The sequence below is a fragment of the Panonychus citri genome, unplaced genomic scaffold (genome assembly GCF_014898815.1).
Source record: "Panonychus citri isolate SS breed McGregor unplaced genomic scaffold, ASM1489881v1 Contig00068, whole genome shotgun sequence".
In the NCBI taxonomy this organism is placed as follows: Eukaryota; Metazoa; Arthropoda; class Arachnida; order Trombidiformes; family Tetranychidae; genus Panonychus; species Panonychus citri.
In genome coordinates, this window is record NW_026515473.1 from 465,144 (window position 1) to 490,854 (window position 25,711).

The 25,711-nt window shown below is 32.7% G+C and overlaps 6 protein-coding genes, 1 long non-coding RNA gene and 1 pseudogene across 7 annotated transcripts; 4 read left to right on the plus strand and 4 right to left on the minus strand.

Moving 5' to 3' along the window:
• Nucleotides 1-527: 527 nt before the first annotated feature.
• On the minus strand, nucleotides 528-2,055 carry LOC128386281 (uncharacterized). The gene is made up of 6 exons (XM_053345289.1): nucleotides 1,978-2,055; nucleotides 1,805-1,888; nucleotides 1,586-1,636; nucleotides 1,247-1,528; nucleotides 1,002-1,178; nucleotides 528-918 (listed from the first exon to the last, which is right to left on the minus strand). Exons 1-6 carry the CDS (start codon nucleotides 1,978-1,980, stop codon nucleotides 622-624), a joined length of 894 nt encoding a protein of 297 aa, XP_053201264.1. The 5' UTR covers nucleotides 1,981-2,055; the 3' UTR covers nucleotides 528-621.
• Nucleotides 2,056-10,512: 8,457 nt separating this feature from the next.
• LOC128386413 (ABC transporter F family member 4-like) lies at nucleotides 10,513-11,392 on the plus strand. Its single transcript, XM_053345445.1, has one exon. The coding sequence runs from the start codon at nucleotides 10,619-10,621 to the stop codon at nucleotides 11,177-11,179; it is 561 nt and encodes a 186-aa protein (XP_053201420.1). The 5' UTR covers nucleotides 10,513-10,618; the 3' UTR covers nucleotides 11,180-11,392.
• A 196-nt stretch (nucleotides 11,393-11,588) lies between these two features.
• On the plus strand, nucleotides 11,589-16,898 carry LOC128386412 (TNF receptor-associated factor 5-like). Its single transcript, XM_053345444.1, has 6 exons — nucleotides 11,589-12,267; nucleotides 15,388-15,492; nucleotides 15,602-15,910; nucleotides 15,988-16,083; nucleotides 16,158-16,382; nucleotides 16,466-16,898. Exons 1-6 carry the CDS (start codon nucleotides 11,980-11,982, stop codon nucleotides 16,505-16,507), a joined length of 1,065 nt encoding a protein of 354 aa, XP_053201419.1. The 5' UTR covers nucleotides 11,589-11,979; the 3' UTR covers nucleotides 16,508-16,898.
• Nucleotides 12,698-14,944, minus strand: LOC128386410 (uncharacterized). Its single transcript, XM_053345443.1, has 2 exons — nucleotides 14,602-14,944; nucleotides 12,698-14,525 (listed from the first exon to the last, which is right to left on the minus strand). The coding sequence occupies exon 2, from the start codon at nucleotides 14,500-14,502 to the stop codon at nucleotides 13,039-13,041; it is 1,464 nt and encodes a 487-aa protein (XP_053201418.1). The 5' UTR covers nucleotides 14,503-14,525; nucleotides 14,602-14,944; the 3' UTR covers nucleotides 12,698-13,038.
• Nucleotides 16,899-17,047: 149 nt separating the features above from the next.
• Nucleotides 17,048-19,505, minus strand: LOC128386264 (poly [ADP-ribose] polymerase 1-like; annotated as a pseudogene).
• Nucleotides 19,506-19,626: 121 nt separating this feature from the next.
• Nucleotides 19,627-21,504, plus strand: LOC128386409 (pre-mRNA 3' end processing protein WDR33-like). Its single transcript, XM_053345442.1, has one exon. The coding sequence runs from the start codon at nucleotides 19,690-19,692 to the stop codon at nucleotides 21,409-21,411; it is 1,722 nt and encodes a 573-aa protein (XP_053201417.1). The 5' UTR covers nucleotides 19,627-19,689; the 3' UTR covers nucleotides 21,412-21,504.
• A 59-nt stretch (nucleotides 21,505-21,563) lies between these two features.
• On the plus strand, nucleotides 21,564-22,125 carry LOC128386414 (uncharacterized). The gene is made up of 2 exons (XR_008324895.1): nucleotides 21,564-21,865; nucleotides 21,949-22,125. It is a non-coding gene; the product is annotated as an uncharacterized LOC128386414 (long non-coding RNA).
• Nucleotides 22,126-22,195: 70 nt separating this feature from the next.
• On the minus strand, nucleotides 22,196-24,664 carry LOC128386408 (uncharacterized). The gene is made up of 3 exons (XM_053345441.1): nucleotides 23,894-24,664; nucleotides 23,675-23,827; nucleotides 22,196-23,610 (listed from the first exon to the last, which is right to left on the minus strand). Exons 1-3 carry the CDS (start codon nucleotides 24,324-24,326, stop codon nucleotides 22,406-22,408), a joined length of 1,791 nt encoding a protein of 596 aa, XP_053201416.1. The 5' UTR covers nucleotides 24,327-24,664; the 3' UTR covers nucleotides 22,196-22,405.
• Nucleotides 24,665-25,711: the final 1,047 nt, after the last annotated feature.

The window sequence follows — 25,711 nt, forward strand, 5'->3', positions numbered from 1 at the left end:
ATCAAAAATAATCTATGCAAACACACGCATTATATCGCATTAAAGTACGGCAGAGAAGAAGTAAATGATGGCAACAATGAAAATGATTCAAACTTGCAAATCAGCATGAATAATGAATTGCAAGAGATCAAAAATTGATTTTTGAGCCAGAACTCCATTAAAGAAAAACAGTATGTAGAAACCCCCACTTAAAACCCCAACTTAACTTTTTTTTCTATTATAAGGATCTATGCAAATTAAAAGAACAATTAATTCATCAAGTGACTGGAATAATCAACTCATGTAACAATAAAGAACAGCTTCTATCGATCAAACGGTTCATAGCTCCTATGAGTCCAACAATAGCATCTATCAAAAGAGAAACAAACCAAGAGCTCGAGAAAAGTACGCACTCTGAAAATCGAAAAGAAAAATATCATCCCAAAGAAGATTTTGGTCAAAAAAGGCTAAAAGATCTACCATGAAGCGACAATTCAGACTCGTCGAATTAAGTCTTGTATAAACTTCGATGAGTTTTTAGATAGGAATTTGTCAAATGATCAAATTTAAAATTCTATTTATCGTAATTGTGTTTTTTTATGGAAAATTTTAATGAAAATTTTATAACAAAATGATTTGAATTTATTTTTTTGATTTCTTTCGGCCAAGAGGCTTTCCTTTAGCTTTTTGGTATGGTGGATTACCAGGACAGTTGTCAATGCAATCAGAGTCACAGACATGACCCGGAGCTCCTGCTGCAGTGCAAACGTCTCTCTCATGTATGTCTGCTACTTCTTTGCTGGAGTAGAGTCCGTGGCAAAATCGACAGGAAGTGTTAGGATTCGCGCCTCGTTTTTTCCTGCGCTCCTTATCCATCTCTTTTGGAGCAGTGTCAGCCCAATAGTATTTTTCTTTATCTGTCGGAGCATTAATTGGACCCTAGAAAGAAAAATAGGGGTTTAATATGGGGGTTTAATATGGGGGTTTAATATGGGGGTTTAATATGAATGAATTTTACTTACCAACTCTTCTGGTTCCAAATCGGGACAATCCAAATCCTCATCAAAATAAACAAGGTCGGCGTGCTCAACCAGATTACCCATAACACGACCTCGAGTAAGATGGTTGCAAGGCCCACGACGTTTAATTTTCAGCACTGGATACCAACCAGATTTAGCATTTGCAAGTAAAGGAATTGTCTGATAACATAAAAAATTGTAAGAAATTCGGTAAATATTTTATCTTATACATATTGAAAACTACTTACGGAAGATGTTGAAGGTTCCGGCTCAATCTCTTCTGGTTCTTCTTCAGCTGACATTTCCATTGGCTCACCAGTATCTTGAGAATTTAAAGCTGGTAACTGTTCACTCAGAACTACCTGTTGAACTGATTGGTCGATTCCTGTTGATTGTCCAGATTCAGCTGATTGTTCAGCGGATTGACAAGTGTCAGCTGATTGACCATGATTATCTGTTTGTTGTAGTTGATCAGGTGGTTGATCAGAAGTACATATATCAAGAATCGCTAAGGTCGTTGCGGACGGAAACTAAAAAAATGGGGGTTTAATGTGGGGGTTTCTCAAAATAAAAAGTAACAAACTTACCAATCGTCTAGTTAAGCTAGTTTTGCCTCTCGCTATCAAATATTCAACAAACTAAATTAATAGAATAAATAAATAGAATAAAACAATAAATCAATAAATAGAATAAATAAATAAATCAATATGAAAGAAAGAAATAAGAAAATGACAAAAAAATCAGCCGAAGCAATAGCTTTGTAGCTATTGTTATAGTGAGACTATAGAAAAAAAAGAAAAACTCACATGGTTATTTGTATCCATTGTTGTGGTGATTGTTGATGATGAATGTTGCTGGTTTGTTAATCCTGATGATCTTTGGTGGTTAGCCTGTAAAATTTGATAAAAAAACAAGTAAAAAAACATTAATTAATTAGTAATTAATTGAAAACAAAAGAGAAAAATTCAAAACAACTAACCATTTTAGAATAGAATTTGAAACTGATGTTCTACACGCATGCGCGTCAACATGCGTATCTAAATGATTCTTTTGTTTTTAACTTCATTTCTATATAAGAAGAAACATTCCGTTGCTTTGTTCAGTCTCAAAGTTCTCTTCAAACTCTAAACTTGTGAAACAAATACTCTTGTGTTATAAAGTTTTTTTCCCAACTCTAATCATTCTTAACTATTATTTTCACCAGTGAAAATGGCTTCATATAAATCTGGCAAACGTCAAGTCGACAATGATACATCAGGTTCAGACTCTGAAATGAAAGTTGAAAAACGTAAACGTGTTGACTTTAACGAACTTTTCTCCATCAAGTTATCACCTTTGTATAAATATCATTGTGCCCTAACAAATGGAAAAGCGGAAAAAGATGATATTCTCTTTGTCAATATCCGTGATTGATATTCTGTTTATGGTGCTGGTAAAGGTTTGGTACTCGGTTATAAAGAGATTGTCCATATTGAACGAATCTCGACTACACGGAACCTCTACCAAAATTCAAAGCTACTGGTTTACTACTCACTGGTAAGCCAAAAATGGTAAATATGAATTCACTCCACAAAAGAGTGATAAAAAACCATTCTCAACCTCCCGATAACTATGGTTGCTGGACTTTATCGAATCATCCCATCAATTTGATTCATAATGGAAACAATAATCAAACTTGGTGAAGGTAAACCTGGCCAGATTGATGAATTTGTTAGAAAAGTCTAAAAGGCAGTGATGATCTACAGGACCTCGAGAATAATAACGGAAACTTTACGAAACCCGATCTCCGTAAAATGTATTGGTCCGTAAGATCTACACTGGATTGATTGGTTTTAGCAATATTCCATCATTCAACAATCCTACTAAACTAAACTAAATCCTGCTAAACTTGGTGACATCTACATCTGAGTTAAAGTCGATGATGAAATGTAAGCTCGTATTGCTGAAGTCATCGACTATGTCATCACCAAGGTTTTCATTTAATCAATTTCTTTGTAAGCTAACACATCACTTATTTATCAATTATTATTATAATCTTGATGATGTTACGCTCTAATCATTTATTTTAATATTTTGCCTCAATTTATCTCTTTTTGTGATAAGCAACTGTATGTATTATCACAATCATTATAACATTTAAACTTATTTAATCAATAAAATGCATTTTGGACAAAATTGGCACAAAAAAATAATTACATTCTAACCATTTATTTGGTTCATAATGATGATAATATGGGTATTCTTGCCATAGGAAACAACTTTTTACCTTCGAAAACCATTAAATATATTAGTATGATCTGTTGATGATTAGCCTTAGTATGAAAACAAATTTTTTTTAATTATAAGTAAAGTATTCGCCTCGGGCATCAATACACTTTTGCCAACGAGTGGGCAATTCCTCGATTCCGTCCGCATACCATGATGGGTGCTTCGAATCAAAAAATCGCTCAACTGTGGCCTTCATCTCATTCAAGGTCGAAAATTTTTGGCCTCGAGTAAATCTTTTCAAGTTTGAGAACAAAAAGTAGTCGCTTGGGGCTAAGTCTGGAGAATACTGAGGATGCGTCAACGTAGTCCAACCCAATTCCTTTATTTTGTCCATAGTAAGCGCCGCCTTATGAGATCTTGTATTGTCTTGAAGGAACAATGGAATTCGCTTATTTGAACGATGACGGGCACGAACCAGTGGGTCAATTTCGACGAGTTGTGATCGATAAACATCGCCGTTGACTGTTTCTCCATCATTAAGCCAAAAAATCTTTATGATGCTCTGGCCATCCCAATAAACACAGGCCATTGCCTTTTTGTCTCTGACTCGATGTTGGCCTTTGACTGACCTCTGACCGGTCACTGACCCATTCCATTGACTCAGTTTGAGACAAAGGGTCATAGAGAGGTATCCAAGTTTCATCCATTGTGAAAAGATACTTCATAAATGGTCCTGGCTTAGCGTTATACTTACGCAACATCTCCGTTGAACACTTAACCCTTTCTTCCTTATTTGCATAGGATAAATTATGAGAACGGCAATGGTAGTTAGCTTTTTTAGGCCTCAATGGTCCTTAACAACCTTATGAATGGTACTATATCCAACCTTAAACTGTCCTGATAATTCAAGGCATGCAAGGAAGTTTTTCTATCACCTTTGATGGCCTTCAATACAGAGTGTCCCAAAGACGGAATATCAATTTGGTGAGCGGCTCCGGATTTTGACCTATCACTCAAGTCTGTCCGTCCAAGTTTGAATTGTTGAAACCACCATTTTATACTAATAGCACTAGGCGATCGACCACCATAAAGTTTGTCCATTTCCTCTTTACATTTCGCTATAGTTGAACCGTTTAAAAAATAATTTCTAATCACCGCTCTCATTTCTTGGTCGGCCATCTTGACCTTTTTTGAATAACTTTTGAACTATAAATGACCTCAACCTAAAACTGGTATGGGTTATGTATTGGCATATGGAGAAGAAGATACAACTACTTCCAACTATCCAAACCGTTGTTGCCTACCCGAGGCTAATCATCAACAGATCATACTAATACATAGAAAGCATTAATAATAGGTCCAATACATGTTAAAGGCATTTTGATAAAATTTTTAGTTACATCAGCCGTCGATAGGGGTAACTAGGCTGTCCATAAACTTCAATTCAGGGGCTTGACAAACTTTTACCAATTTAGTATATTTCCCATATGATAGATGGCGCTATATGTCTATGGGAAGAATTTTAACTAATATAGATGCACTATTAATACATAAATATATTAAATATAAAGGGTGTACGTTTTAAAACACTTAGAGGTCTGAATCCACACTAAATCTAATTGGACTTCATTTAATTATCAATAACAAATAAAATCAATTTTAGATAACAATTAGCATCAACACCATCTCTTATGCACTTTTTTGACTTCTTGTAAAAATCAAAATCGACTTAATTATTTTGAATTGCATTTCTAAGAGATGGTGCTGATGCTAATTGTTATCTAAAATTGATTTTATTCGTTATCGATAATTAAATGAAGTCCAATTAGATTTAGTGTGGATTCAGACCTCTAAGTGTTTTAAAACGTACACCCTTTAGTTTATTCCCTTAGCATTCAATAGAAAAAGGTCATTGTCCGGTCACGAACTTTGTTCGTGGACAAAATCATCAATTACATTGACGTTTTGACCTCGTGAGAAAATTAAATTCGCACTAACAATTATATCTAGGGTCAAAAGCAATTTAAATTACTTGAAATTGGGCCAAACTGTCAAGATAAATAATAACTTCAGAGGTCAAAAATAAATTCTCATGGATAAATAGGAATTTCGTTAGGTCACTTAGGCAATGTTCAATTTGGGTAAAAATAGCCAAGGGCAATGTTCAAAGTGAATAAGATGTGAGAATGGGTCGAAAGAGGCGAGAAAAGAAAAAACATTCGGGAAGGAAAAATTTTAGATTAATTTTAAAGTTAGACAGAGAGAAAGAGAGAGAGAGAGTTAGAGAAATCTCTAAGAAAGAAATTTAAAATTATTAAAATTTAATTGTTTCCCTCCCCGACTTGATCTTGATGATCTCCCTCATCAAGATCATCCCCCTGATCTCTCTCTTCACAATATTGATCATCTTTTCGATGATCAATATTGTGAAGAGGCTCGAAATCTTATGGATTTCGAGCCTTCGTCCAATGATTTGGACGAGATTCTCATCCAACAGGATGAGAATCAAAAATTGTTAACCTCCTCATCATCATCATAAAAACATTTTATCATCATCATCTAAATCATTACCATCATCATTATCTCCATCATCTAAATCATCTTCATCTTATTCACCATCATCAGAATCGGCATCATTATCGTTTTCATCATCACAATCATCACCATCGTCTTCTCTATCATCGCAATCATCAACATAAGAATTATCTTCATCTTTTTCTTCGTCTTCATCTCCATCTAAATCATCATCACCACCATCAGAATCGTCTTCATCTTTTTCTTCATCTCCTTCTTCATATTCTTCTTCCTCACAATCATCACCATCAAGATCAATAACAAGATCACAAACAAGATCATCGCCATCAAAATCATCGCCACCAAAATCATCACCATCAAAATCTCCATCTAAATCACCACTACCATCAGAATCAAAATCATCTTCTTCTTCATCACAATCATCACCATAAATTGATGAAGATGAAATTTAAAATTTAAAAATTCATCTGGCTGAGGCCAGAAAATTCATTGAAAATTTTGTCGACAAAATCGAAAGAAAGATTAAACTTTAATAAAAGTTTTCAAGTTTTTATTTCTTTTGAACTTTTATTCGTGTTCGAGTTCTGGTTCTCTTTCTTTTTCTCTTTCTTTTTATTTTCTCTTTCTGTGCCAGAGCCTCCATTTTTTAACTACTCAGAATAATGAAAGGACCAACGAAAGCCAAACATTTCCTGCTCGATACATAAAATTTTGCGCAGTATTAGAGAAATTGTGTTGTGAACCATATTAGACAACAACAATAGTGAAAAAAGACCAATATGTAAAAATGAACAAATTACTAATTCTTATTTGACGATTAAATGAATCAAGCCAATTGCTGAATTTTTGTAACTCGAAAATAAAAGTTGGTAAGATGAGCGTTAATGGTTGGAGGTGTAGCTAATAGCTATCCAACACACATGTTAACTTATTCCGGATTTTTATTTTTATCTTTGATAAGTTTTGTTTTCAAGAATCCAAATGCTCAAGAAACTATTACTTTTATTAAAAAACGGTTCAAACTCGTGTTTATATTTTCGATTAGCTGATAAATTATCAAATCTGACATCGACATCATGATCGAGCTTTAAATTTAAGAGCTCGAAAAGATTTCTGTCCATTAACGAGAGTTGAACAAGGGAGATAAATTAACAATATTGGTTATCAAACCTTGCATATTTTCAATCACTCAAGCAATTTACTTTCAATTACATTTTCTGCAGATTAATATAACTTTGTTTAATTATTAACTCTCAATATTATTGAGAATTCTCGTGCTTTTTATCATTATTGAGAATTAACTATAAATTAATGGTCTAAGGAAAATGATCATGATTGTTATTATTGAATTTATTTGAATAATTACGTTGTCGGAGTCACATTTCATTATTGTTCTGAGTCTATAAGGAAATATTAAAGTTATTCTTATAACAGCAAACTGACAATATAAAATAATAATTTCACTTCAATGAACGAAAATTTTCAATTCTAATGGTTATATTGTTTATGGTCATTTAGGAGAAACCAAGGTTTCGATACCATGATGAAATTTTCTCACACACCTATGGTGGAACACATGAGTAGATATATTCCAGTACATTCCAATAAGAACTATTAATAAAAAAAGAAAAAGAAATCTTTAAACGACCAGAATCATCGACCCATCAGAGGAATGGATATAATTTCAAATGCTCGTATCGATACTTACGATTAAAGAGAAATTATTACAGATCAAAATATCTCCATTTAAGTATAAACCAAGGTTTCGATATGATAATCGTTCCAAAACTTCAAGCCTCTGAATTATAATAAACTTTGTATATAAGAAATTTGAATAACCATCAACAAGAAGCTTTTACCTTTAGCATCAAGGAAATGTCTTGACATTTACCAGTCGATAGATTGTAGACCATTGAATGAATTATCTTCCCCTGTAGATGAAAATTGAAACATCAACTAATAACTTTCTAAGAATCTTTCTAAGGTAATACAAACTTTTCTAGCAATAAACGAACATAGATAGCAATAGAAAAGGATAGTGCATGGTCCAGTGATTGAATACACTCGTAGCAAAATATTTATCACAATATTATTGAAAGTGTATTGTGAACCAGAGTAGATTAACAGAACAGCCGAAATGGAAATGAACGAGAAAAAGTGTAAAGTAGGTAAATAAATTTGATGATTAAAAGAATCCATCCAATTATTGAGCTTTTGAAGTTCGAAGAGCCAAACTTTCTGAACTTTAGTGAATCTCAATCGATTATCGAAAATGGTCGTTAATGAAGCTAATCGACAATAAGTAAAAAGTACTGTCAGAAACCAATGTAAGAAAACCCACCTCGAACTGTATAAAGCAAAATGTGCAAAATAATAAATTATGCAAATGAAAAATAACTGTAAACAAAAAGTGTTTGCATCTTTCGTCTTTGTCGCAATGATTATTAGATTAGAGAAAAGGTTAATAGATATTGCAAATCTGCTGTAAAATACATAGAATCTGATTCCCTTGATATACCAGGTCAGAATTAGATTATCATAATGATCTGAAAGATGTAGTTCTCTCCTTGAAGATTGCCTTCCCTTTAAATAGCTCACTAGTTGGTTTACGAATGGCTCTTTGACGAAATTGTTGAGAATAATATTATAAATGTTGAATGGTATTAATACACAGGCAATTAAGAAATAGATAAAATTAACAAATGCTCGGGCTTCGAAGGAAACTAAAAAATCGCCAAGGATAAACTGAACCGTTTTATTATCCGTTACAATAAGGATTACAGAGCGAACAGTTAAAATTATATTTATAATAACTAGAAGATAACAAATTAATCGATGATTTTTATTAGTTGTTGATCTTTTAACGATGAACGTTGATTTCTCAATCGATTCAAGTCTCTTGAACGCATCATCTAAATCCTCTGGTCCATAATGTTTTGCAAATCTATTGACAAGCTGATTGATCTTATTGAAGATCATTTTCATTTAGAACTTTACATTCAAGCTCAACTAGATTCAGATTAGAAAGATATTTATACTTGAATTTTTCAATTCCAAAATATCAATTAAATTGGACTGAAATCTTGAGAAAAATCTACAACCAACATCATATTGATTTTTAAACTAATCGTCTAACGTCTTTCAATATCTTTTTTATTTATTAAATCAATCATCATAATTACCGATAGCATTAAAAAAATCAGATGAATTATCCATGCAAATATTAAATTATACACTCAAAGCGAATGAACTTCCGGCAGTATTACATTAGTATATCATTAGCTCAGAAAGAGTGACAACAATTTATCAATCAATTCAATAGTAAATTTGAATATCTTGAGTAATATATTATTGCGAAATAAATAAATAAATGATTTTCGTTAATCTGAGAAATAGAAAATCGAAATAAAATTTTCACGAATTCAACTGTGTTGCAATTGTTCATTGGGAAATAAATCTATCGATCTAATTGAGAATACTATCAATATTCAGTGATGGAGCCCAATTTATTCATTAAGTTCTTAAATATTAACTGTCGCAAATCAATTATTGAACAAGGTTCAAGATATATACATGTACTTCTTATAGTTGTCTTAAGCTACACTCTCTTGTTGATATCTAGATATCATTAGAATTGGCAATATTAATAAAAATTATTATAATATAAGACAAACAATTCTGTTTATTATAATAGAATGTGGAACTCAGCTTCTTTAGACTTCGTTTTGAGTTTATCATGTTCATTATATTCTGGTGGTGAATAGAGAATCAGAGCATTATCATTATTATTATTTGAGAGAGGAATTGGCACTTCCTTTAGCTTCCTTATTGCTGAGGTTAAAGACAGCTTTCGATTCAATGAATTTTTTGTAGAGATTTTCTTGTAGACATGAAAAGCAACAACAACGATAAGTTCGATTTTCGAAAGTAAATCAAAATAATGTCTACCATACATTGTATCATGTACAATGTATCATACATTTTTGCACAATCGAAATTAGTTCTTCCAATCTCTCTTTACCCAGTTCATTATCTTTTTCTGAAGTTGTGGCATCATGGCCACGAAGAATTGGATTCTCATATTTCTTTTTGAAGTCTTGAGCTGTTCCAAAAATATCTTGATTGACGAAACGAACCAAATTGAAATATTCCAATAGATCGTTTTGAATCGGTGTACCCGACAAGAGGACACTTCTTTTAGAGTTTGAAGTGTTCAAGGTAGTATAAGTTTGACTTTTCCATGTTTTTCAATTGATGACCTTCATCACAAAGTGTCAGACCCATTTCACTAAAGAGAATTAGTATGAAGACAAAAACTTTTATACGAAAATATCTAAACTAGAATCACACAACGTAGACCACTTGGATTGATGAACATTCTTAAATTTGTGTCGACATCTTCTTTAGAACCGTTATCAACAGCGTAAGCATTTAACCGTCCATTCAACCATTTGTTTATCGAGTACCAAACTACTTGGACAAATTATCATAGTGTTTTTGATTATTGATTCAGCCTTTGGTCGTAAGAGAGTCCACACCAATGTGATACATTTGCATGAGTTTTATCCGAACCCATTTCATCGGCCATGATTTAGCTTATGTAAGAGACCCATTAAAAGCTAGTCATTGTTTTGTCACAATTTAATTGTTGTCATTAATTCATTTTTTCAACAATTGAAAAATCAAATTAAATTACAATAATAGAGAAAGAGCAAATTAACAATTGTCTTAAAGTATCTCAACAATAGAAAAACAGTTAAGCCAAACTGTTAACTAATCCCTGTCCTTTGTGGGTGATTGGTTGTGTTTTAGTTTAATTATACAGTTGGTTGTGTTTAATTAACTGTAAGTTTAATTGGATTTTTTGCTCTGTGAAAATGGTTCGAGTTGTTGGAAACGAAAAGGGCAAAGATAAGGAAGGAGGTAAAAGTAAAGGTAAGGGCAAAGGTAAATCCAAAGCCGAAAATGAATCAAGTGATGAGTCTGAATTCGATGGAAGTATTGACCCTGCTAATATGTCCAATCCCCCTGAGGGTCAAGGTAAATTTTACGATTCTGGTTCATCAGATGATGAAGATGATGATGCATCCATCGCTTCATCAAGTTCAAAAAAGAAAAAAGGTAAAAAAGGTCGAAGCCGAAGTCGAAGTGCCAGTCCAAATGCCAAAAAACAGAAAAAGGACACCGGTTCAATAGATAGTAATGAAGATGAATTCGCGGAAGATGATGAAATTTTCAAATCTAAAGGTAAAAGTGGCAAAACTCGCGGTGGTACTTCCTCTCGTGGTCGAGGTCGAGGTGGTTCTCGTGGCCGAGGAAAAAGTGGTAAAGGTGGAAAAGCAGCACCAAAACCGGAAGAAAGTGAAGAGGGTGATGATGGTGAAGAAGAGAAAAAACCTGACCCAAAGGATAAAAAGGATAAAAAATCGAAAAAATAATCAATCCAATTCTCGAGTAGAACACGAAAAAAAATCCCAATTACCGTTATTCCAATCATGAAATTCAATTATAATCATCAATCTTTTTCTTTCTCAATTTTACTCCAATAACTTTTCATCTATTCCTCTGTTTACTATCATTATATTTACTTATGATTAGATTATATCTTTCATCTTTATTATTAATGAAATAAAATGATCTAATTTGTTAACACCTTATTGATTATTGATTCCTTTATGAATTTAATACCGTTTCTTATTAGGCTTCATTCTCGTTAATCTTAATCACAATAAACCATCAACATGACAATTTCCCCTTTTATATATCACCAAATGTCCTACATTTATCGTAATGATTAAAGTAATCATGTTATTAACTGTAAGAGAGACAATTTAATTGATAACGAGGTTTCCCTTGGATTTTATCAATTTGTCTTAATTTTATTACATTGACAATCTGATCACCAATTCAATTGTGAGTCTTATTAACTACGATTGTAAATGAAGCATTATTTTAATGTCTATTTATTTTCAGCAACAATTAAATTTACCGTTAATTTGTTCATCATTTTTGATTTTCTAAATCAAATATCACCCTGATATCTAAAAGTTTTGGATAATCAATTTCTGTTAATTCAGTGTCGACTTAATCATCATCAATGGTTACTATCGATTTAATCAATCACTTAATTGTTTTGCGAGTTATGAAATCATAGAAATGTTTACCGAATCATTTTGATTAATGTATTAGTGTATTGTTTGCCACAGTTTTAATTAGTGTTGTTAATTGTTTGAAAATCATGGAGACATTGGCTGGTTTTGATGGAGTTTCAATTGATCGTGTCCAGTTTGTTGATCTTTATCCCGAAAATTTCAAATGTGACCAATGTGGACTATTAGTTAAATTGATTGTTAAAACATCAGCTCCATTTAAATTAACAGAAAATGGATTTGAAGATTCATCTCTTAATCCACCTTCACGTCCAAGGTGTGGTCATAAGTTTTGTAATCCATGTTTTAATTCAATCTCATCTGATGGTCGACTCTTAAAGTGTCCAATCGACTCGTTAATTGTTCCCAAAAAAGAGGTGAGTTAATTTAATCTAACGGTTAATCTTTACCAGATTAATTAAACATGTGAAAAACTTGATTCGGTAAAAGTTATCGAATCCATTAGATTGATCCAATTAGACAATTAGGTATTGAAAATTGTCCATTAATTGTGATCATTTAAAACAAAATGGAAAATATTAATTGTTGAGAATTAATCATCCATCTAATCTGCAATCATCTTAATTAATTACTCTACAATCTAAACACTTGTAACATAAGGATATTATTTATCAACCATTTTCATTTAATGAGGGTAATATTTTGTGTGATTAAATTTAATTGTTGAACATCAATCATATTGATTGTTTGAGTAGATTTTGATTTCTTTGTTTGGTAAAATTCAACATCAGCAAAAATTATTACAATCAGAACAATCAGTTTATCCGTAATTAGTGATTGATTGAGTTACATTTACGATGATAATTATGATTATCATTATTATCGTTTATTAATTATTACACTTTTTTAGTATTTATAACATTATGTATATGTTGATGATGATGATGAATAGATGAATGGAAGTGATCGTGATATTGATTTTACAACATTAATTAGATCACTAATTAAGGAAATATTATGTGAATGATCTTACAAGGGATTGTAATGAAAAAAGGAAGTGTCAATTGAGAGAATCAGTCATGACAATTGAAGTTTGTGCTTTTGTCATGGATAATTTAACTAATAATAATTCAAATGTTGATATAAATGAGATGAAAAGTCTGAATATGAAAAATAGTAACGTTTCGTTATAATCTTAGAGGGTCAGAGGTTAAATTATCTTCATGTTGGTCAGTGGTCCGAGAATCTCGATGTGGTGTAAAGTTAATTTCAATGGTTTCATTGTTGAAACGTAGGATTGGAGGTCGATCTCCGTTAGGTTTTGGTGTACTTTTAAGAGCCGTTTCATTGACCATTGACATGTCCCATCCTGATTTAGGGATAGATTGTGTTGTCTCATCGGGTTCGGCTATTCGAACTGTCCTTTTATTGGCATTGGATGATAATCGCTTGGCTTTAGCTTTGGCATGGCTTCTCCATAAAAGATATTCAAGAATTAAACTTCTCAGAGAGATGATTATTCCTAGAACATTTTTCACGATGAAAATTGAAAGGGATCGATCATAGGCAGCGGCAAGGTGAATACGAATAAACAAATAAGGGATATTAACGTTGAAAAGACGGATGAAATGGACAAATACATTGGTACCATAAATGTGTCTCTCTGGATGATTTCGGATAACTGTTTCCTCTGCTTGACTTTTCTTATGTAACTTTGAAAGTTGATAAATACCAAGAGTTGGATAGACAACGTTAAGAGATCCTAAGGCAACTATGGTGTAGATCAGTGGTTTAGATATATGAGGTAAATGGATAACTTGTTTGGTTATCGGGTCGATATCGGGTGTAACTAGTTCAAGGAAAAAGATGAGATCGAAAATTTCAAAGGTTGTATGGCCGATAAGTTCATCTGTTAATGTCTTTGACCAGCTACGGTGAACTTCATCTTCCAAATTTTTATGAACTTCAATCCAGAGTAAAAAGATTAGAGCAGTACAGGCGAGAGCAACTTCAAACAATTTAGATCCAAATCGAGCAGTATCATCGCCAGAGGTCATTTTGATTAGAACATCGTTGGTGAAGAAGATGAAAATTTTGAAAACCAAAACAATTGAATAGAGAAACCAAGAGATATAACTTAAGGGTAGAACACCCATTGTACGGGGTAACCTGGTACCGAAAAGTTGTTGGCCTGTTCTTGCCTGAGGGCACAGAGAACCATAGGTATTGATGTTAATTGTTGAGACTGTTGGATCACCACCACCACCAGCGGAAGGTTGTTTTTGCATCATCCAACTGGAATAATGTCTTTTAGCCATTACAATGGCGATGATGAACAAAACCATGATCATAACATCAATTAGAAATAGAAAATACCAGCCAACGGCTCCTCTACTATAGTAAATGATATAATAATCAAGAAAAAAGCTTTGAAGACAAAGGGCAATCGCCAGGGCAAGACCTTCAAGAATTTTCCATGATTGTAACCAGCAAATGATACAAATTGCTTTTCCATTGTTGAATAAATGTTCCAAACTAGTGGCAATATCTTCCCTTCTGATACCATCTACATCACTTTCACTACAAGCACCATTACAATGGTGATGGTGATTCCGAAGACTTGAATGGGAACTTGTCCGGGAAAGATTCATCTTTCAATTGGATTCCAATAATTCTGAGGAAAAACAAAAGAGAAAAACAATCAAACTAAACAACAGAATAACATTAACAATTAGCAAGTAAACTCTTACCTTTTAAATAGATGAGGAAATAAATGATGATAAAATGAGAATAGAAAAGTTTACAGAGAGATAAACAGAGAGAGAGAGAGAGAGAGAAAAAACTTTTAGGGTGAGACCACTTGAAGAATGAGATTGAATTAATCTTCCTCTAAACAACAGTAAACATTGGATACATGGCAATAGATTGCAAGTGGAAAAAGGAGGAAAACATTAAATCCATAAATTGGTCTAATTGTGATAAACAACAATTAACAGCAACAAGTAAATGAAACAATAAGAGGTTCAAGTTAATCTAGTTAACAACAGAAAAATTAATCAACAAGTGACTCAACACTCGATGGGCGTTTACGTTTCCATGGTTACCAAACATATGGACCAAATTGTTTACACATTCAACTCGATTCTCTAATTGGATTAGTGTTTTAATTGTTATTCATCTAATTTAATTAGTCTCGTAGAATGTTAATTAATTATATTCGATTGTTTTGTTCTGTGGCATCCATTTCATGGAACTTTGTTTTTTCTTGTTCTCTTCTATTCTCTCTGAAAATCATTTGATATTTACTTTATTTTCTGATGACAATTAGAAACTGTTTCTTATTATCCAGTGAATTTGATTAGTGATTAAATAGGTAATTTGTTCAACAATCTAAAGTTGAATTAAACTTAAATTGGATAAATATTTCATCATTTTCAATGTGATTCTTTGATTTTGTTTACATTTTTCTTTCTTTCTTTTTAATTTCTTTCTAATTGTTGGTGGAAATGTTTTCTTTTGATCATTGAAATTTCTAGTTTACTGAGGATCGATTGGATTCTGAGACCATTTTGGATAAAGATGTTTACTGTTCATATCGAAGTCGTGGTTGTAAAAAGACCTGTCGCTTGAGAGATTTAAAAGTAAGCTAATTAGTGTCGAAATCTATTCTGACAATTAACTAACTATTGTGATATTTAGTTAACATTGACTAATATTGAATTTTCTTGTCTCTCTTTTTGTTTCTGTTAGGATCACATGAGAACTTGTGTCTATGGGGTAATTAACTGTCCACTTAAGTGTGGAGAGGGAATCGTAATTAAAAAGCTTCCATCTCATATGGCAATGGAGTGTCCAAGACGAACAATTAGTTGCTCATTCTGTGAAGATGATATTCCATTACAATCAAAAAAAGATCACGAATCTAATTGTTCCCGTCGACCTACAATTTGTACCTATTGTAAGCGTAAAATGGCCTTTGGAGATTTGAGGAAACACTATGACATTTGTCCAGGTAAACCAAGAACCTGTAGATTAACACCAATGGGATGTAAATTTGTGGTAAGTTAATTGTAATTTAGATAATCAATTACGATTATTGATTAATCAACTTTTCTCTCTCTCTCTCCAAATCAAAGGGAACCAAAGATGAAATTGAACAACATGAATCAATCTGGAAAATTCATGTCGATCCAATAGTTAAATATTTCTCAAGTAGAAATGATAATTACTCAGTAAGTTAATCAAACTTGTAATTAAACTAAATTCTAATAGTCTATTCAACTATTATTTCCACAATTGAATTAAGGATGACCTTAAATTACGAGTTAATGATACACTGACCGTAGTAAAGGAATTGAATGAAGAAAATAAAACATTAAAACGAAGTTTGGAAAAATTATCATTCCAATTGCAAACAATTATCGGAGACAATTCAATCTTAAAGGAGACAATTAACAAGATGGAATTAAAATTTCAAGCAACAATCGAATCGATGACAGATGAACAAAAGTTTCTACTCGACGAAATTCAGGTTTGTTTCAAACTTCGAAACTAAACAAAAACTTTTCGAAAAACTTTTAAATTGACTAATCACCTTTTCTTAATTGTTTGCAGCGTTTGAAAGATATCGTAATCATTGGAGAATCATCCGTATAATTAAGACAATCAATGGAACCATCGACATTAAATCAATTATTTCAAACCCAATCGAAAGATCAAAATTCGAGATACTTTCGATGCTTAATTGTTATGTTCAAAATAACATTTTTACTTATTTTAATCCTTATAATTAACATTTTTCATCAACAACATGATTTTTGGTAATCATTTAAATAATTAACTATAAAAAAAAAATTTAACGTTAAAGTTGATCAATGCATTAGAATTTTTCTTAAAAACTTAATTAGTAAAACTATTGATTATTTTTACAGTGGACAAGAATTAACTTTGCCTAAACTTTGGCATTTTACTTGTTTTGTTACATGAGCTTAATCTTGACCAACGATTGAAAATTAGCTAAAAATGGTTTGAAAAAAAAATTTGAATAGCCGCTAACAGCAAATCTTGCAGCTCGAAAATGTATAAACATCGTTTTTAATTGTCTCATATTGTCCATCTAATTTTTCCAAATTTAAACAAATCGATGGTTCCAATTTAAGTTGATTAATACAATATTTGTCTTGGATAAACTGACTGGTCGGAATACCTGGTGACATGAAACCAAGGGTGAAAAGAGCAAAATAAATGTCCAACCTGAGGAAAGAAAGAAATTCAATCAACTCTGAAAGAGATAATTTTGAAATCTTTTTGAAAATTTTCGACATTATCGACTAATTGTAGAGTTAATTTAGTTTTTAATTGTAAACAAATGAAAAAAAGTCACATTAACAATCAAGAAGATCAACTAAATCACTTGTTGATTCTGTTTTTGGGAATAACAACATTCTCAATGTTACCAAGTTTTTCTTTTGGTCAGTTACGGTGGTGATCTTGAGTTTAGAATAGTTTGTTATCAAATTCGACCATCAATAGATATCGAATTTTTATTTGGTTCACATCATAGACAATGAATTCATTGTAAAGTAAAGTGTCTTTAACGCCGGTTGGTTTTCCAGGTCCACAAGGAACGATAACACCTTCATCGATAGTTTTAGACTTCTTTGGGTCTGGAGCCGTTTTACCGACACCCTTAACACTGTGTTTTCCTTTTGGAAGATCAGTGATGAAATCAGCTTGAGTAAGTTCCAGCCTAAAGAAAAGAAAGAAAAGAAAAAGTAAATAAATAATTCAAGACTCTAATTGTAATTGTATTGACAATCAAGTAGAAATTATTTCTATTCAATCAGAACTTACATTTCACCAAGTGCCACTTCACATAAGGCAAGTATACCAGTGTTGTTGTTACTTCGTGGATGACAATAGTTGGCACTTTTAGTGGCCATATCGGCAAAGTAAACACCCTTTCCAAACATGTAACCAGTAACTGGTGCTTCTGGTGGAGCGATTCAGAGACCTTGTAAAAAATGAATAAATCCTTATTCAAATTAATGGGCATCTGATTTTCATCTAATATTCTGGCTGCAGAATATCAAGAGATAAACAAATTGTTATTCTTAGCATGTTAGTGACCATGTATGGATTAACTCATGATACTTGGCGGTATATCATGCAAGGAATATAAAAGTACAATTGGAACAGGAGGAAAAGGAAAACAACAATTACCTGATTTAAATGATTTAACTTTACTCTTGTTGACCAGATTAACGAATCTTTTAGCAACATCTTGAGCTCCCCATTCACTTAATCCATGCTTGACAATAACCGATGGAATATCTTCAATATTTGCTTTCTTCATTTCCTCGATCACTTTCTCGTTAACCAGGATCACGTTATTCTGTTCAGATTGTTCAACCTTATCCGATCCTTTATCGATTTCTTTGTCATTGGTGATACCGAATAAAACTGTTCGATCGAAATTGGTAACAACTGAACCACCCAAATCTGTGATTGCTTTCTTGTAGTCTTTCAATGGTTTACCAAGTTTGCCAAATATGACGATCTTATGATCTTTTAATGGCTTCGATGGATCAATTTTATGTTCACTTTCATTATCATTTCCATTTGATGATGATGCCACTTTAGCTATGTCCACTGCGTCGACTGGCCCTTGAACTTTACCCATAACTCGGACTCGAGGTTTATACTTGTATTTAGCCAAAAATTCGTAGATTTCTTTGTATTCAGTAGGCACTTTGAATGGTTTACGAGCTGGTTTTACAGTTTCGTAGACACACTTGACACAATCAGAAACCATTCCACTGCAAATGTAACCAGCAATACGGAAATACAGCTGACCAGTTTTACACTCAGGACATTTACTTAAGGCACCAAACGCCATTGCGTCAGCAACAACTTCTGCTTTTCGTCCTCTATCTTTTGGTGGATCATAATTATTGTGCAAAGTAGAACATCGAGCTCATTGGCTTTCAATGTTTTCAATTGATCGATGTATTTGTACAACAGATTTGATTGTTCTTGAAGTGATTTTTCTAGTTCTTTGTCCGCTTTGTCAACTTTACTTTTCTTAGGCTCACTTTGGCCTTTAGTGCCATTAGTTTCAGCTGCCACTTTTCGTTTGGTTCCACTTAATTTGGGTAACTTTTTCTTGAGTATTTGTCGATCAGAGGCCTCAAGTCCATCAAAATTAGGTAACTTATCAGCAGAATCAAAGAAACCCAACTCTTGTCGAGCGGAGACAAAACAATCAACATGGAAAAATCTTGGTAAAGCTCGACCAAGTCTCACGGCAGCATCAGATTCTTCATCAGTTTTAGAGATTCGGACTTCATTCAGGGAAATTTTCGATTCACAAAGTACACAAGTTTCTTTACCAGATTTCGAATATTCAACACCAAAATCAGATAAACAGGCGGTGGCACCCGAAGCATTTCCAATCGTGATTCATCCTAAATGATTTTCCCTTTACAATTGCGGCAACAATCTTGAGCACTTTTAGCATATTCACACCTGTAGGGTTGATCAATTCTTAAACTGGCGTTTGGTTCATCGCCCATGTTGACATGAAAGAAAAAAAAACCTAAACAGATTAAATAGTAAAATTAAAACAAAAGTAAACAGTTTATTTTAAATGAGAAAGTTAATCGACTAAAAAGTTTATCACCTGTTTAGCCAGCGGCTAATGACTCATTAGCCGAAATCGACTCCATTGCGCATGTGCAGCAAATAGTAAACAAAATTTTTAAATTTTCTCAGCGCAACTTTTTTAGTTTGTTGTATTTTGAGTTCTATTAAACATCATAGTGTTTTTATTTACTGAAATGAGTAAAGAATTTTTACCAACTGTTTATCAGGCAACTGAATTTGATGGTAAGCGATTGCGAAAGGCAATCGCGAGAAAAACAGTTGATTACAACTCATCAATTATAAATATGCTTGAAACGAGAATTGTAGCTAAAAATCATCATGATAGGAGAGCCATTCAACCTGATTATGGTTATTATCCGCTATTGTTACCTCCGATGTCTTTTGGTGATAATCCTGTTAACTGTGTTACAACTAAATTTGTTCGTGCATCAACCAATAAAATGAGATGTCCAATATTTTGTACAATTTGGACACCTGAAGGTCGACGTTTAGTCACTGGTGCCTCAAGTGGTGAATTCACTCTTTGGAATGGTTTGACATTCAATTTTGAGACAATTTTACAAGCTCACGATTCTGCTGTTCGAGCAATGGTTTGGTCCATGGACGATTTGTGGATGGTAACCGCTGATCAATCTGGTAATATCAAATATTGGCAGAGTAACATGAATAATGTTAAAATGTTTCATGGGCATGAAAGTCCAATCAGAGGCCTTTCCATGAGTCCATCAGGAGCTGACTTTGCCACCTGTTCTGATGACGGAACCATAAAGATATGGGACTTTTTGTCTTGTAAAGAAGAAAGAACTCTTCGAGGACATGGATCTGATGTCAAAGCCATCGATTGGCATCCAGATAGTGATTTGATTGTTTCCGGCAGCAAAGACAGTCAACAACCTGTTAAGCTATGGGATCCAAGAGTTGGCACCAATTTGGCCACCTTACATGCACATAAAAATACTGTAATGGACGTGAAATGGAACCAAAACGGAAATTGGCTTCTAACCGCTTCGAGAGATCATTTGATCAAAATTTTTGATATACGTAATATCAAAACAGAAATGCAAGTTTTCAGAGGCCATAAAAAAGAAGCTTGTTGCTTAACTTGGCATCCCATTGACGAGTCTCTTTTCGCTAGCGGTGGATCGGATGGATCCATTTTATTTTGGGAAGTGGGGGTTGATAAAGAAATTGGTGTAATTGAGTCAGCTCATGAATCTGTTGTATGGTCGCTAAGCTGGCACCCTTTAGGGCATATTTTAGCTTCTGGATCTAATGACCATTCTTGCAAATTTTGGACAAGAAATCGGCCTGGTGATAGAATGGTGGATAAATATAACCTCAACGAAAAAACACAAGAATCTAAATATTGTGATGAAATGAAACTTTCTGACTCCATACCAGGTATTTCTAAAGAAAAAAGTGAAGATATTTTCCCTGAAATGGTTTTCGATAAATCACCTGTTGAGATCTTCCCACCTGTTGAATCAAAATTGGCAGAAGAAGGTGAACAACAGCGAAAAGTTCCATTCTCCAAACCTATTCCAAAAGATTTCGCTGATCAATGGTCTGAGAAGACATCTCAACCTGTGACACTTCCACCGTGTGAGATGGATGAACAATATAATCCTGATCATCACCATCACCATCACATGGACCTAAATTACAATTTACCACCAAACCGATCTCCATATATTCATGGTCCTCCAATGAGACGACCTTATCAATACCCACCTGATCCACCTCCAATGCCTCCTCATATGAGACGTGGTGATATGCATAGGGGAGACTATGATTTTCATTTCTATAATCATCCTGAAGACAATTCATTTGGAAATTTTCATGGTTTTTCTGGACACTTGGCACACAAAAAGAGACACTTTTCCAATCGCAAATAAATAATTAATATTGTACATATTGTATATCTGTATTATTGTATCCTTTTTTAAATTTGACAAAAATAAAACCAATTCTATTTAATTTATTGAAAACATTTTTCTTATCAACACAATTTATTATTAATTAATTAATCATTTTATTTGAAGTTCATTACGATTAAAAGAAATCAGTATTCCTATTAGATTTTACAATAACGTGGTTGCTGATGGTTGTGTTGAAAGAGCACTTGTTGAGTTTCGAGAGACAGCTTCATGTCCATGAAGGTAGAAACCGATCTGTTCGCGAAACGCTTTAAAAAGGTTATGAAGTTTGGAAAAATTATCATTCCAATTGCAAACAATTATCGGAGACAATTCAATCTTAAAGGAGACAATTAACAAGATGGAATTAAAATTTCAAGCAACAATCGAATCGATGACAGATGAACAAAAGTTTCTACTCGACGAAATTCAGGTTTGTTTCAAACTTCGAAACTAAACAAAAACTTTTCGAAAAACTTTTAAATTGACTAATCACCTTTTCTTAATTGTTTACAGCGTTTGAAAGATATCGTAATCATTGGAGAATCATCCGTATAATTAAGACAATCAATGGAACCATCGACATTAAATCAATTATTTCAAACCCAATCGAAAGATCAAAATTCGAGATACTTTCGATGCTTAATTGTTATGTTCAAAAATAACATTTTTTACTTATTTTAATCCTTATAATTAACATTTTTCATCAACAACATGATTTTTGGTAATCATTTAAATAATTAACTATAAAAAAAATTTAACGTTAAAGTTGATCAATGCATTAGAATTTTTCTTAAAAACTTAATTAGTAAAACTATTGATTATTTTTACAGTGGACAAGAATTAACTTTGCCTAAACTTTGGCATTTTACTTGTTTTGTTACATGAGCTTAATCTTGACCAACGATTGAAAATTAGCTAAAAATGGTTTGAAAAACAATTTAAATAGCCGCTGGCGGTTCTTTGGGTACATTCAAACTTGTTGATCGTTAGAAAGTTTTGCTTGAGGGCAATGAGTGACATCAAGTTTATCCGGTTCAGTTGATTTGACTGTCTCCAATTCATTTTCCTTGTTTTCCCCGATATTTACCTTGACCTTAATTGCTGTCGGATCCCAATTTGACTTAGTCCAGTCCAACCAAAGAGATACAATGAAAGGATAGAACATGGTCAAAGCAGCGAAATGATGAACAATTCCAGGGAAATCCTTAATTGTCCAGTTGAAAATAGCTGAATAAACGACTGATGCGACCATTGGACCGGATGATTCAATACAAGCTAAAAGAGCGTAAACTTGACCAGCTTCCGATTGGTCAATGATTCGGGAAATTATTGATCGAATGGCGATTGGTAATAAGCCACCAGAAATTCCAACGATAACTGAGATGAAAAAAGCATGAGACTCAAGGATTCCACCTTTAATTGTTAGGGACAAAATCAACGATATCGAACCAATAATTGCGAGGGTTGTGTCAGCCAAGTGAAACTTATGAATCAATATAATGGGCAACATGGAATTGATGAGAGTTGGAATCATCATAACTGCTGAACTAATATAAGAGTAATAAGCAGCATCCCAATGATAAACTTTCTGAGCAAAAGGAAACCCGATTGTCCCTTCACCAATGTGCCCAATTAACATCACGTTCATGGCCAACATTAGATTCCAAATGATTGCCCGTCCGTTATTTGGTCGCTTTCGGCAGCAAACTTTCATCATGGTGGTGAAAGTTGATGGATTGAAAATATCGAACATGATTGGTAAACAACCAGTGGGTTTTTCCATGTTACCATGTTTTTCTTTCACACTGAGTTCTAACGATTTAACCACGTTGTTTTCACCTTTCAATGGTTCCAATTCAATTGTCTGTTCTTCATTGATATCGAGATAAATATTATTCTCGTTGTCTTTTATTGGTAGCATCTTTACTACTTCTTTACACTGTTCGTTGCTATTGTTAATCTTTTGAAACTTATCACCACTGGAATCGAGTTTACTGCTATTAGGATCTTCGAGTGCTTTATCTGCATCATTTAGTAAAAGTAGAATCCAAATCATGGCGATTAATTTACAAGCAAACGCGACGATAAACACTGCCAAGTAATTACGATATTGATCAATTATCCAAGGGCGAAGAGTCAAAATCTTACCACCCAAAGCCGTGGACAAGGTCATTGCTGAGAAAAAAGGTGAGAAACTTTTTAAATCGAATCAGTAAATCATCATATGTAAATTACCCACATGTAAACATGAACAATTCAAAAACAGCAAATCTTGCAGCTCGATATTTGGCCGGAGTCCGTCGGGTAATATAAGTGTATGAACCAGTCATGACAATGAAAAAACCACCGGTGAAACCGTTAGGAAGTGATACCCAGAGTAGATTGTAAATGTCTAATTGCAGAACGAAAGTAAATTGTGGTCGATTAAATGTTGTCATCATTAAGTTAAGATAATTACCTAATTCAAAATAAACCACATTGTAGATTGAAATGAGTTCAGTTAAACAGCCACCGAAACATGGGAGGGCCAAAAGGTACTTCAAATGAGATGGATAAGTGTCCATCCAATAGCCCATGAAAATGGCCAAGATAATTCCCGGTGGAGTTGCGATTAAGAATTGATAGTTTTTAAATGTTGTCGAAAATGTATAAACATCGTTTTTAATTGTCTCATATTGTCCATCTAATTTTTCCAAATTTAAACAAACCGATGGTTCCAATTTAAGTTGATTAATACAATATTTGTCTTGGATAAACTGACTGGTCGGAATACCTGGTGACATGAAACCAAGGGTGAAAAGAGCAAAATAAATGTCCAACCTGAGGAAAGAAAGAAATTCAATCAACTCTGAAAGAGATAATTTTGAAATCTTTTGAAAAATTTTCGACATTATCGACTAATTGTAGAGTTAATTTAGTTTTTAATTGTAAACAAATGAAAAAAAAGTCACATTAACAATGAAGAAGATCAACTAAATCACTTGTTGATTCTGTTTTTGGGAATAACAACATTCTCAATGTTACCAAGTTTTCCAAATGTAAGTTAATATTGTTGTTTTGTCACTTAATCACTGCCAGAAGGTTGATCCTAATCAAATAATCTCAGGGTGATTAAACCACAAGGATATGATTAAATTAAAGGTAAATCAAAGATAATCAATGATTGATCATCATGTTTAGTGGCCAGCTAATAATAAGTAAACTGATATCAATGTTTATCGATCAAACTTATTTTCCCCTCTGATTGATTTTCACTTTAAAATTGTTAATCTAATTTCTCGAGATTTTTAAAGAAAAAGTAAGTTAATCAACCAGTAGATGGCGACCCATTCGCGTTAATTGTTCACCGAGAGAATCAAATGAAATCAAAATGAGAATTTAATTTTCTCTTGTTTCTTTCTCACTTATTTCATTTATCATCGCAATTTTTTGGTACTTGATTGTTGCTTAATTCTGATGATTAGATGATGATGATTATGAGCGATTTAAAAAAAGATCTGATCAATCAAATGAAGAAAATAAAAAGTTTCCATTTATATTCTTGACCCATCAGTTGGATTGATTAACATGAAATCAATTAGAATTAACTAATAATTTTGATTGGAAAATTATTCCAATTGAAAAATAACAATAAATAGATAGAAACAATTATGAATTGAGAATAAGAATAAAATTTAAACAGCAATTTAACCTTGATTGTGATTCCCTGCTGATTAACTTTCTAATCTTAATCAACTTACAGTTACTTTCACGGTCAATTAACAATCAAAACATCACTCGACCATTTAAACAATTTATTTAAATTGCTAACATGAAAATAAAAGGGTTAATAGAAATAGTTAATTGTATTGTTAGATGATTAAATTGTTAGTTAAGTTCAATCATAATCATAATCATCATCATCAGATATTAATAATAATAAGATTTACAAACGTTGTTAATAAATCACTGAATTTTAATCAAGCTGAATAAGTTTTCAATTTAATATGAAAGAAAAAAGTTTAAACAATTAAACTCAAGGGGAATCACTTTGAAGACAATTAAATCTTACAAATTACCTTAATTATTTAAATTAAACACAACTGACTAAACATGATTATCTTAATCAACATTTAAATCTTACAATTATCCTCAATTTTAATTTGATTAAGTCCAATAGTTTAACCATACAAATAAATGTATGTGTAAGTCTGTGAGTTGAAAATAACAATTGCCTCCAGGTAAAAGGACAATTAACTAACTACAATTAAACGACCTTCTCAAGGTGATAATCAGA